At 41.1% G+C, this 12,801-nt stretch overlaps 1 protein-coding gene across 1 annotated transcript in view; it reads right to left on the bottom strand.

Annotated features, from left to right (window-relative positions):
- DGKQ (diacylglycerol kinase theta) overlaps positions 1 to 12,801 on the bottom strand; it is a 1,501,752-nt gene that overhangs the window by 736,862 nt on the left and 752,089 nt on the right. Inside the window, exon 4 of the mRNA XM_078676348.1 lies at positions 510 to 595. Within this exon, the coding sequence (XP_078532474.1) occupies positions 510 to 595 (86 nt within the window). The remainder of the gene's footprint in view (positions 1 to 509; positions 596 to 12,801) is intronic.

Genomic DNA, 12,801 nt, shown 5'->3' with positions numbered 1-12,801 from the left:
ACGTCTTCTTTAAGGCTCTTTTTATTGCCCACTAACTTTACCCACTATTGGCTCTGATACAATGGCTGCCAATACTTCCCTGCTGTGCCTCTATCCACCTGTGGTGGAACATTGTGCACTGGCCCCTTAACAAGAGCTAAGAATGGCTGAAGGACCTTACCCACTAAGTAACCACTTACTGACAGTAACACCTTACCTCCCCTTCAGATGGAATTTCTTTCTCTTGCAATATCTTGCCCCGAGGATCCGAGTGGCAGAAGTCCATTGGGGGGCGTGGGGGTGACGTGCCTTTAGAAATATGCTAACCTTCCAGTGGTAGTTACCTGGATCGCATGCTCTAGCAAGTGGGGAAGCTTGCAAATACAATCTTCATCTCATACTTTCACAGTCAGGAATGCTGTCACTCCGGGACACCAGGAACAGCAGCAAAACAGGCTTGAATTAAAACTGTGGGAAGCAAAGGTCAGTGTTGGCGCTGCATTAACCAGAATGCTCTGATGGGAACTTACATGATCTTGGTGTCCATCTTGGTGGCACTGGCGGCAATCACTGCAGGCAAACGGAGCACAATCTGTGTGCACTTGCAGGTCACACACTAGAAGCAGAGAGGGAAGGAAAGCAACACATAAGGTAAAATTATAGCAGGCGAGCCCTGAAACAAGGAATCAAAATTAGAACACTGTAAGTAGCACATAAAGTCATTTCTAGAAATAAAGGAGTTGCCCTGGATGAAAATAATGGTTATTAAACATAGACAGGGGACTATAATTCGGGAGATTAGTCCAGCTGTATTTTACACTTTTCAATCTGAGGCAAAGATTTCACAGAAACCGACATGGGTGGCATGGCTTTTTATGCGTTTTTCTAGTGTTACATACAACACAAACCTTGCTTTATGTTAACATTATCACTGCATGTGTGCTGAATATATATTAGATAGAGTGTTTGGTAAACACAAATCCTAGACGATAGGCCTGCTTATTCTAGAAAGAGAGCCCTTCACATTGTGCCAACTATTAAAATAGGTAATTGGTTGGCATGTTTTCCGAGGCTCAGGTTAGTAGGCCGGAGAAAGAAAAATTGTGCTCTTTCTGAAGTTCTTAATTAAACACCGCAGCTGTAACGTGGTTTCAACGAGAGAGGACCTTGCAAACTCCGTCTTGAAGGAAAATAGGACCTATAGTAGCAATAATCTTGAGTGTACTTGCACAGATTCGAACAAAAGTACTGTTCACGGTGCAGTGTAGAAAACAGCAGCCGAGTACAAGCTGCCCCCTCCTTGCTCCAAAGAAAAGCAATGCATAGCAAAAGAATATAAGACACTGGCATTTGCGGCCTGATTAGAGCTCAATTTGTAAAAATACACTAAGTGCCAGGGCCCTTATCCGGAGCTAACTGCAACTTACGCAACCCATTGCTCCTTCCACTGCTGCAAATGACAGTACTAACAACTACAAAGCACCACACGCCTATTCCAGGCCCCCAACGCTATAAAAATGGCTTTGGCCGCAGGTATTAGCCATTTTTAATATATATATATATATATATATATAATTAATAACCAACTAATGTTATGCTCATCTATAAATTAGACAGACATCGCCACCATTTGGCAGACTGTTATATGCACCAGTGTTGAAAGTTAAGTGCCTGTGAGGAGCCCTGAAAACCGCCAGCTCAAATTAAGTACTGGATTAGACAAGTGAGAAGGTTGGCTGAGAAATGCTAAAATAGAGAGTTCCTGCTTAAGGCCTTATGGCAAAATAAGGTAAACAGAATACTTGATATACATGAATAAAATAATACAACTATGTTCTTAGAGGGCTAGCTGTAATTTTGGTAGGGATCAGGCTAATTGATTAGGGATGTGTGATGAAATACGATTGAAGCATATCTGGCCATTGCCTTAACGTGTATAGTACTTGATGATAAATATTTATAATTATTTTTATTCACTTTATGTGTAGACTAACAGTGTATAGAAAATAATTATAATATAATGTACAAATACTTGGGTGTGCTGATTTCAGGGATTGTGCAGCAGGGGCAGCTCCTCCATCATGGCAGAGGAGCATCGCCCCACTGCGGAGTGCCATCAGATTCTACACGTGAAAAATAAAATGAGAATACATTTTTTTTATTATTGTTTTATTTTTCATCTCACCTGCAGGCTGTCAGTGAGCTGAGTCCTAGGGCAGGAGGGTCACCCTTTGACAGCAGCTGCAGCAAGGAGGAGCAATGATGGGAACTGTCAGTGCGCATGTTGGTTTGGCCGGCCGCCTTAGACAGCCAAACCAAAGCACATTTAGCATTTCTCCAACCCAAGTAGTGCTGCACAGCCGGGTGGAGAACACACAGGCTCTCAGGCCCTGTCTGAGCAGCAAATCAGGCTGCTCAGACCAATCCTAGCACTTCTCTAATGCTGGGTAACTGCATTCCCAGCATTCGAGCAGCTTTGGGATTGGCATCTGGGAGCCAGCACAGTGTGCATCAGCCCGTGGGAGTCGAGGATTGGGAGAGGAGCAAGGCAAGGCAGAAGCGGTAGGTAAGTAGTATTTGAAAAATATATATTTTTGTTTTTATCTGGTCTTATGTTTGTATTTATCCCCGCACTGGCTGCCTCACCACTTTGCATCCTGAGCAGCCGCCACTGTCGAGCAGGGCTCTGTCGTACTAAGATAAAAGATTTTCTGAAAGGTTTTGTTTGACTCCTAACACTCATGCCGGTATGAGCTTAACTCTGCAGGGAGAAGGGACGTACACATTCCAGAATTAATTTTCTTCAGAGCGGTTGCAGTGTCTTTTTAGGGCTTAGGGAATCTACTCTAACCCATATGAAAAGTAATTTGATTAGTTACATAATATTAAAAGCTAAAACATGTATTGGAATATTTTTAGAGCACATGCTTTCACAAATTCAAGAGCTGTCATGTATAGATTAGGAAAAACATTTCCTTCAATATGCAAACGTACTCATTCAGAGAATGCACAGGCAAACATTCTTGCAGTTCACACATATTTGAAATAAAAACCAAATAAGGGTTAGTTTTGATCAAAATGTTCATATCAATGAGAACACCATGTCTACCACAGGTCAGGCAATCTGATAACAGCCTACTTAGGCAAATACACTAAGAGGATCATGAGGGATGTGGTGCAACAAGAAAAATAAATAAACCCTAGCCTATTCAGGAAAGGTCTAAATAAACATGGTCAAAATGTAAAGCAAAAGTATAATATGATATCTGATTTGCAGTGGGATTATACAACACAATGGAAATATTATCAACTGGGGGAATTCAATGCTGACTTTTTATCTATAATTAAAAAATATTCACTTCATAATTATGCGATTAAACAATTAATAAAATAGATATTTAAAAATGTTTTCTTTGGTCAGCTAAATAGGTCAGATACTCCCAAGAATCCACCTTTAAATATTATGAATAAGAGGTGCAGTGGTACTTTCTCATGAGTGCTTACGTCTAAGGTGACCACTGCAGAATACTGGGGCTCCAATTGACAAAGCGACCTAGAGTTGACTACATTTTATGTCTGTTTATTACACAATCCCACACTTCCCTTCATTTCACACTTGTTATTTTTATCCCACATGCTCCCTGTCACTCGTCTCCTATCTTCCTCCACCACCTTTATTCTCCCTTTTCTGCCTTTCTCCCTCTCTCTTATTCGGGTCAAAGTCTGATTAAGTAAGTCCTGCTCCCCAAAAATGAGTTCTGTTACCCACCAACTCTAACCACAGACACAAATGAGGTACTATTTCTCGCGAAAGGACAAACATCCAAAGTTATGTAAATATAAATTATTGCAAAAAGTTACAACTTTGACATAAGCGGTACTGTAAATGTCCTGCTCTTGCACTCGAGGAAGAGTAGCAGTGATACACTCTGGTATCAATAAACAGAATGAGTACATGACTCACCTTAGTTAATAATAATTATAATAAACCGTTCCATTATCCTGCCAGTGCATTAACGCAGACAAGTTTGCAACAAGAGCACTGCAGGTGCCATTTTGCTCTTTCTTTTCAAAAAATCTTTTTATTTGTATTTTGTGAAAGACAAAAACCAAAAGCAAGCATAGCAAAATCGGTTACAGTCGTGCAGAGCCATACACATACAGACCATATAACATATAATCCCACATCATTACCCCTTGGCGCGTCTTGAACCTTCAAGTCCCACCCATTCACATTTCTCCGTTGTAGTGTCCCATGTTTCTTCCCCATCTGGAATGCTTGGGCCATTTTGCTCTTTTGATCCAAAGCCATTAGGGACAGTCCCTGCTGTGGAAACATATGTTGATGTTTCTGCACAGCAACAATGGATTAATTATGGTTGTATGCTTCAAGTCAGTGTAAGGCTGCAAGCTTGAGGGGATCACTGTACACTTGAGGAAGGCAAGCATTCACAAGCTTTCGGGAAGACCTATGCTTGAGGCCTTACTCTTTGCTGCTCTGCTACTCTTCTGAAACCACTGCACTATGGCCTCTGTGTGGAGCCTGGCGATTGGGGTCCATGCAATGTCACTGCCAACCCCCAACCTGCTGCTGATGCCAATTTCTGGCGTGCTCGTGCCTTCACTGTCTGCGCAACCACTTAGTTTCGGTGTGAGACTGCCATTCACCCCCCACCAGGACACTGTTGATGCTGGTGCCATGAGGCGGGGTGGACATTCGCCATTAGTAAGTACATTTTGTACAGATGGTGGGTTCGGATTTACTGCGGAGTCACAGTGAGAGGGGAGGACAGCGCATTGCCTAGGTTGAGAAGGCACTCACCAAGAGTAGGCAAATGTCTCTGAGGTTTGAATTCTATACAAGCAAGTGTAGTTAATGATATTTTGGTACTTTCAGAGGCAAATAAAGGAACAAGCACAAGAGGTAGCAATGCTGCATGAAAGACTCGCAAAACTGGAGGAAATATGTTGGTTGTGCCGTTAAGGCTGAAAGAAGTTGAGAACCGCCTCCTGTTTACAAAAGGAAATTAAGCTGCTACAGAGATCTGCTATCATTACTGTTCCCAATGTATTTCCATGTGTTAGAAATAGGATACAATTGGTTACTAATGTGAAATTATCGCAATGCATATGTCACTTTTTGCACTGGCAGTGTATTTTGCACTTTCCTTTATGGTAAAATGAGACGCACTAGGTCATATTTTATTGCAAAGTATAGATCACTTTTTCCTTAGGCAATGAATGATGCATTATTTATGTGATAAAATAGGATGCAATGTTTATCTGTCTCGGATCGTTGTAACGCACATAGCCACTTTACAGTTCGACAACATATTCGGCACTTTGTTTTCTTTAAGGAACACATGTAGGCTGCTTGATCCACGGGTCACTTTATTGGTTCTTCAAGAAATATTGTTAGTATGCTGCACCGTTAGAAAATAAGATGTATAAAGAAGGTTTGAAGGTAATATAATGAAATTCCAATAGTCTTTATAATTAACGTAAACCGCAAGCAATAGTCTGGGTGGGAGGGCACAGCCCGGATAGCTCAAACTCTCGCAAATGTGATACCTATTGCATTGCAAATGCTTGTTGTGCTCTAAGACGGAGGCAGCAGCAGCAATAGGAAGGCAGGGACCGTGACGCCAGGCCATGCATTCCAAATCAGGAGGGAGGAAGGTGATTTGCATCTACTGTGGTCTCTACAATGCACCTGTGGGCCTTAAGATCTGCAACATTTGCGGAAGGAAACACATTCAAGCATGTGCCATTAAACAAAAACCTCTAGAGATTTTCCATAAATCCCTTATTTAATATCAAAAAGGAACATGTTACTCTTGCCCTGACAGAGATATGGGACTTGAGTAGTGTCACTCTCTACCCTAAAGAAAACACGGGAGCCGAGGAGGTAATGTGAACACGTCTTTATTCCTGCGTGTACATCTCCTAACTGCCTTTCCCTTCCTTGCTTCCGCTTCTCCCCACACCCTTTCCGCCCCTTGCCTGTCCTGTCACACACAGGGCCAGGCAGTCACGTTATGACATCTCCCCCTTTTGTACAAAGTCTTACTGTGTCTTAGATTATCTCGATGAGGCGTTCCGGCCGTCGCGTTTATCATCGGGGTCTTTCAGATGGTCCAGGGGTGTTCCGGTGATACGTAGGATGTTCCTGTCTTGCTGGACTGGAATGGCTGTGATCACTGCTTCTGTTTTGGCTGTCAGAGTCAGTGGACAATTCCCAGGGGTGGCGATCATTTGTTCCTTGGGGACTGCACTTCTTAAAGTGTGATACGTTTCGTGGAATTCTCCTATGATCACCTTGTGCCGTGATCATGGTTCCTAGCTCCGCCCCTCAACCACTAGACTGCATCACGACACAACATTTCTCTCTTTTCTTAACAAACAAAGTTAATTTCCGGAATGTCTATGGTTTCTTGGTCAGCTGCACAGGGCTGCGACCCGTCTGTTTGAGTCATGGGACGCATCTCCATTGCAGACTCAGACTCGGTCTGTTTCTCAGGTGTCAGCAGGGTGCAGTCTGTTGTGGATACTTCATTGTGTCCTTCTGGCTGTCTTGACAGGAATGTCGCTTCTTGTGACGTGGCTGTTGATGGCTCCACTAGATGTCGGCTGACTGTTTTCTTTTGTAGTTCTTGTTTGAGTGGCAATTGATCTCTTACACGTGTGTCCGTTGTTTTAGTTTTCTTCCGAGCGCCTGCATGCACTTCTATTTCTCGTTGTCTTATTCGGTCAGGGGCTTCCTTGTCCTCCTGTCCACGGACAGGCATACTAGATAACCCAGGTGTGTGTTTCCTTTCTGACTGATGATGGTGACCTCTTTTTCCCACCGGGTTGGCCCCTCTGAGTAGGGTAACTGGGTGATCCCTTCCCGCCCAGTGGATACAGTCATCGGCACCTGTTCTTCTTGTGTGTCCCTTTTGTGTAAGCCTTGCTGACCCCTTCAGTGGTGACGGTATATTCTTCACGTCATTATGTTCCTGTGGCTGGCGTGGCATGTTGTCTTGTGGAGAGTTCAGGCATTGCCGGTTGTTGGACTGAGGTGTGTTGTTTCGGACAAGGACGACGGTCTTTGCTCCCCTTGTGTTTTCAAGTAGTGGACGCCGTGACCGTTGTCGGTACCAGGATTCTGTTGATTTAAGTGATTGTCCGGACGTGCTTTCTGAATCGGTCGATGACACACTCCTAGAGTCGACACTGTCGAGGAGACACCGGGATTCTGTTGGTTTCAATGGTTGTCCGGACATGCTTTCTGAGTCGGTCGATGCCACACTCCTAGAGTCGACACTGTCGAGGAGATACTCCTCTGGGTGCATCTTTTGAAGTGTCTTTTGTGTTATTGCTGTGACGGGTTTGTTTGCTAGCCCCGTATTTATTTCCTTGGTGTGGTCTTGGGATAGTGTTCGACTCTTCTCTGTTTTCTCCTGATCACAGATGGCTTGAGTGTATGTGTCTTGAGTCATTCGAGTGTATGTGTCTCTCAGTTTCTGGGGATGGCGTGATTTGTCCCCTCGCCTGTGTTTGGTATTTTCATCATGACCATTGATTAGGCTGGTCTCGGCTTCCTCTGTGTGGTCTGTGTCACTGTTTGATATGTCTCCAAAGTAGTGTGTTACGTGACTTCTCAGTGCCATGTCAATCCGGTTGGTCCTGGCTGTCCTAGTCTTTCGTATACTTTTATCCATTGTCCTTTGTGTTGGTGACTCAGGGTGTTCCTTGTCACTTCGTCTTGCATGGTATCTTGTCTCTGGTCCGCCGTCGCCCTCCCTCTCTCGGGTTCTGTTTGTCTCCTGGGTCTTCCTCGCGGACATGGAGGATGTCTCCTTTCTTCTCTGTTTGTTTCCTGCTTCCCTGTCACTTTGTCTCTGTCTCTCATGACATCTTGCCTCTAGTCCGCTTTCGCCCTCCTTCTCTCGGGTTTTGTTTGACTCCTGAGTTTTCCTCGCGGACATGAAAAGTGATTCTTTTCTTCTCTTATTGTTTCCTGCATCCTGGTGAAATGCTTTGGACACTTCCCTCGCTGAAACCCGCTCTCCCATTTCGGCTCTCCTGATGATCTCTTTTAGCGAGAACCGCCCTTGAATGATTTTGCGCTTGGTGTCGGGTTGTGAACAGCCTTCAATCACTCGCAGTCGGATTGCATCTTCATTTGTGAAGGTGTCGAAGTGGCAACATTTCACTAGGCGTTGTAGCCGGGTAATGAAACTTGGTAAGGATTCTAGGGGTTCCTGCCGTGCTGTGTTGAAAGCAATGCGTTCACGATCCACGTCTTCCGTTGCGTAGAAATGAGTGAGCAGCGTCTCTCTGAGTTCCTTGTATGTCTCTATGTCTTTTGTTGAAAATGTTTTGATTAGACGTCTGCCTTCGTGACCCACCAGCTGAAGCAATAGTAGTCGACGTTTGCTATCCCTTCGCTCGCCGATGGTTACGAGGAAGTCGTCCAACAACTCCAGCCACCTTGACCATTCGGGACCTAGACAGTGACTGCTGGTCTGTGCCATTGGAGGAGGTATTCCGATGTAGGGGTTATGTTTATGCGCGTCTTCCCTCACTGGCATGATGGTAGGATGCGCAAGCCTCAGTTAGAAGAATTTGGTTTCTTGAAGTCAACTTGGTCGTCACTCACCCGTTGGCGGTGCGTTTCTTTGTTCGTAATTGTTGCGTAGTTACCAATGCTTGTTGTATGTATTTATTATGTTGAAAGTTGTATTTGCTCGTGCTCGTTGCATTTAAGGCTTGCATTTGCCTGGGTTTGTTGCTTCACGCTTTGCCTTGTCTCGTGCTTGTTGTGTTTCTACTTGTATTTGCTTATGCTTGTTGTTTGTGCTTGCTGACAGTCCTTCTTTCTTTGCCAGTGTTTGTTGGACTTCTTGCTGTCTTCTTGTACCTGTTTGTGCTTGCATTTGCCAGCATTTGATGTGTTTCACTTCTTGTCTTTTATTTGTGTTTATTGCTTTTACTCCTTTCTTCACTTGTTATGTACTTAAGCTTCTTTATGTTCACCGTAATTTTCACTCTTTTCTGTGTATGTTTGCTGTAGGCCTTCACAACCGCCTGACTCTAAGATGGCCGACACCTCAATCTCAACGGGCGTCTATGGGCAGCGCCTGACCTCAAGATGGCCGCCGTTTGTGACACGTGGCTCTGCTTGGGTGAGGCGAATTTTAACTGTAGGAGCGTGCTGCTGGGTGCTCACTAGTACTGAAACTACTGAACTGGGGCTGTCGCTTCATTTCAGGGACTCACCCTGTCTGTTTGTGGCCGCAGCGTCTCTCGCGCTCTCTTCCTTGAGGCTGTAGCGTCTCTCGCGCCCTTTTTCCTCTGTCGGGTGGCCACAGCGTCTTACGCGCTCTTCCCCGGTCACAGCCGCCGGGTTATTGGATATCAGGGTCGCTTTCCCTGGGGGACGGCTTCTCTCTTTGGCGCCGCTTTGATGGCAGCCGGGCAGCAGGTGAGCGCGTCTTCGTCTGCTTACTCACCGCTCCGACGGGGGCTGCAGGCTCGTGGTGTTCGGCTGCTTGCAGGCAGCAGGGTGCTGGAGCGACGTGGGATTTAATCTTGGGATCCCATCCTCGTCGCCATTGTCACTCTCTACCCTAAAGAAAACACGGGAGCCGAGGAGGTAATGTGAACACGTCTTTATTCCTGCGTGTACATCTCCTAACTGACTTTCCCTTCCTTGCTTCCGCTTCTCCCCACACCCTTTCCGCCCCTTGCCTGTCCTGTCACACACAGGGCCAGGCAGTCACGTTATGACAAGTAGGAGGGCATTACAAACAGAGCAGCTTGGGGCATATAGTCTCCTCCGTCATCCTCCCGCGAGAGAATCACAGCATACACGTTCCTAAATGATAACAGAAACAGACCTCCAGATTCAAGTGAAGGGCTGGTGGATAATTAGAAGAGCAAATGCACTGTGGACTAAACAAAAGCAACAAAGACCTTCCAGTATTGCTGCCATGTTGTAATTTCCAGTTCCTGAAATTCTCCCTAGTCAAGGATCACCGTGGAAATGAAGGTGTGTGTCTCAGGTAACAGTTGGTGCAACCTACCTGGCAACAAAGGCGAGTACTTGGAAGAAGACAAGCAAGGAGATATTTTTAGTTGCTCAGAATGATATGGGATTGGCTCCTTGACTATTGAGAAGGGGAGCTATGGACGTCTCCCACTCCATCACTAAAGCTAATAAGTCAAAAAATAGCACCAGCAACTGAACGAGATTAACCGGAAATGCAAGTGAACCAAGGAGGTTCACATTGTAAGAATCAGAGGCAGAGACAGGTATACATTAAGCTACAGAAGGAAGGAAACACCCGAGGTTATTCTCCAGGCAGGTGAGAAAGGCTATAACAACAGAAAGTATGGGAAGAGAATAAAAAGATAAAGAACGATAACAGGCACACCATAAGAGAAGAAAGGATACGGTAGGCGTGCCCTAGCGGACTAATGTAGAGGCTACAGAAATAATTGTTTTATTTATTTTACATTTACTCATTTTTATTATTTTAGATATATAATGAATTGCTTTTGAATATTTAACTACTTTAAGTTTAGGCTATCACACCAAAATTGAACTGAACACAATAAATGAATAAAATGTATGTATGTTGGAAGCAAAAGCCAAGTTGTCAATCACTTCCAGAGTCAGGCGGGGGAGGTGACTTTTATTGAAACAACTGAACTTCCGTCCCTGGTAGGATTAGCTGGCCAGTGGAAACGTGAGCCTGCACCACACTGTGATAAATGTGTGTGCCTGCCTACTCCTTTTCAATAACGGGGACATGTTTTCCTCTTACCAATAGTGTTCAGCCCACTGGGACAGACACTGAGATGATGTTTATGGGGTGTGGGTGGGGCTTTGCTGCACTAGGTCTTCAGTAAGTGCCCTTGGAGAATTCAGCTGTGTCGCTTAGGTGGGAAAATGGAATCTATGACAGAATATCGAGAATGCAAATATCGACAGACAAAATATCGGCGCTGGAATATCGAAGGCAAGTATATCGACACCCTATCTACAACATGGTAAGTACAAAAATATCGAAAATAAAATATCGATGTTAAAAATATCGTAATTAAAAATATCGTTTTTTTCCAAGTAATTTTTTTTTTTTAAATTAAATAAATAATACTTATATATAATTTAAACTTTAAAAAAAATGTATTATAATGTTTAAAATGAATAAATAATACATATTTAATATTAAACATTTAATTAAAATTAAACATACAATATATAATATATACTTAATTAAGATATATATATTTATTAAATTATTTAAAAATATTAAATACTATAAATTAAAAATACATCAACACTCATAAAATAATAACAAATAATAATAAATAATTATATTTAATAAATAACAATTAAATATACTTTCAATATTTAAAAAATTAATTAAATACATTATGTAACATATTAAATACATAAATAAATATAAATAATATTGGATAGCATAAGGGTAAAAATTAATATTCAAACTCCAAAGGGTGCAACAGTAGGGAAAGCGTTGGATAGCAGGTGGGTAAAAATTACTATTCCCACTCCACTAACTGCAATAGTAGGGAAAGCGTTGGATAGCGGGTGGGTAAAAATTACTATTCCCACTCCAAAGGGTGCAACACCTGGAAAAGCGTTTAATAGCGTAGAATTTTATTTTAACATACTTATAAATTATTCTCATATTTGAAATAATGTATAAATCATTTTTTTAATACATCAACATCAATAAAATACAATTACTAATTAATAAAACCAATGAAATTTAAAAAAATTAATTGACAATAAATTAACAACAAACACCATTAAATAATAATAATTAAATATTACTCACCAAATAATGAAAATAATAAAAATAACTATTTATCATAAAAATAAAAAATAAATTAAATTTAATTTACAAATAAAATTTAAGAAACAATATACAATATATAAAAAAATTGTAAAAAAGGTTACCAATTAATTAATGATTTTTCTAGTTATTAAAAAATAATTACGATTTAAAAATATTAATTCCCAATTAAATAACTTTATGTTGTTTAAAAATAATTATTTGCCATTTAATTGATTAATACATTAATTATCAGTAAAAAAATTGTTTAAATAATTAAATATTTACAATTAAATTACTTCCCACCCAATACCCCTATAAAACAACAACACGCTCCAATACTAAAACATCACATTTAATAAAAATTAACAATTACCAATTAAATAATTAATTTATCAATTAAAATAATTAATTTCCAATTAATAAATAATTACAAAATACATTATACATCAAATAAATTAATTATTTACAAATAAATTACTTCCCACCCTATTCCCCTATACACCCACAACCCACTCTGGTACTAAAACATAACATTTAATACAAATTAACATTAATTACCAATTAATAAATTAATTTATCAATTACAATAATTAATTGCCAATTAATGAATAATTACTAATTTATTTTTACATAAAATTAATTATTTAATTACAATAAAATCACTTCCCACCCTATTCCCCTATAAACCCACAACCCGCTCTGATACTAAAAAATTACATTTAATAAAAATTAACATTAATTACCAATTAAATAATTAATTTATCAATTAATATAATTAATTGCCAATTAATTAAATTAAAAATTATTTACACATATATAAATCATTAATTATTTACAATTAAATTACTTCCCACCCTATTCCCCTATACACCCATAACCCGCTCCAGTACTAAAACATAACATTTAATAAAAATTCACATTAAATACCAAATAAATAATTAATTTATCAATTAAAATAATTGCCAATTAA

This window comes from Lissotriton helveticus, chromosome 2_1 (genome assembly GCF_964261635.1).
Source record: "Lissotriton helveticus chromosome 2_1, aLisHel1.1, whole genome shotgun sequence".
In the NCBI taxonomy this organism is placed as follows: domain Eukaryota; kingdom Metazoa; phylum Chordata; class Amphibia; order Caudata; family Salamandridae; genus Lissotriton; species Lissotriton helveticus.
Note: the sequence above shows the minus strand (reverse complement) of the source record. Positions and strands in the feature narration are given on the sequence as shown.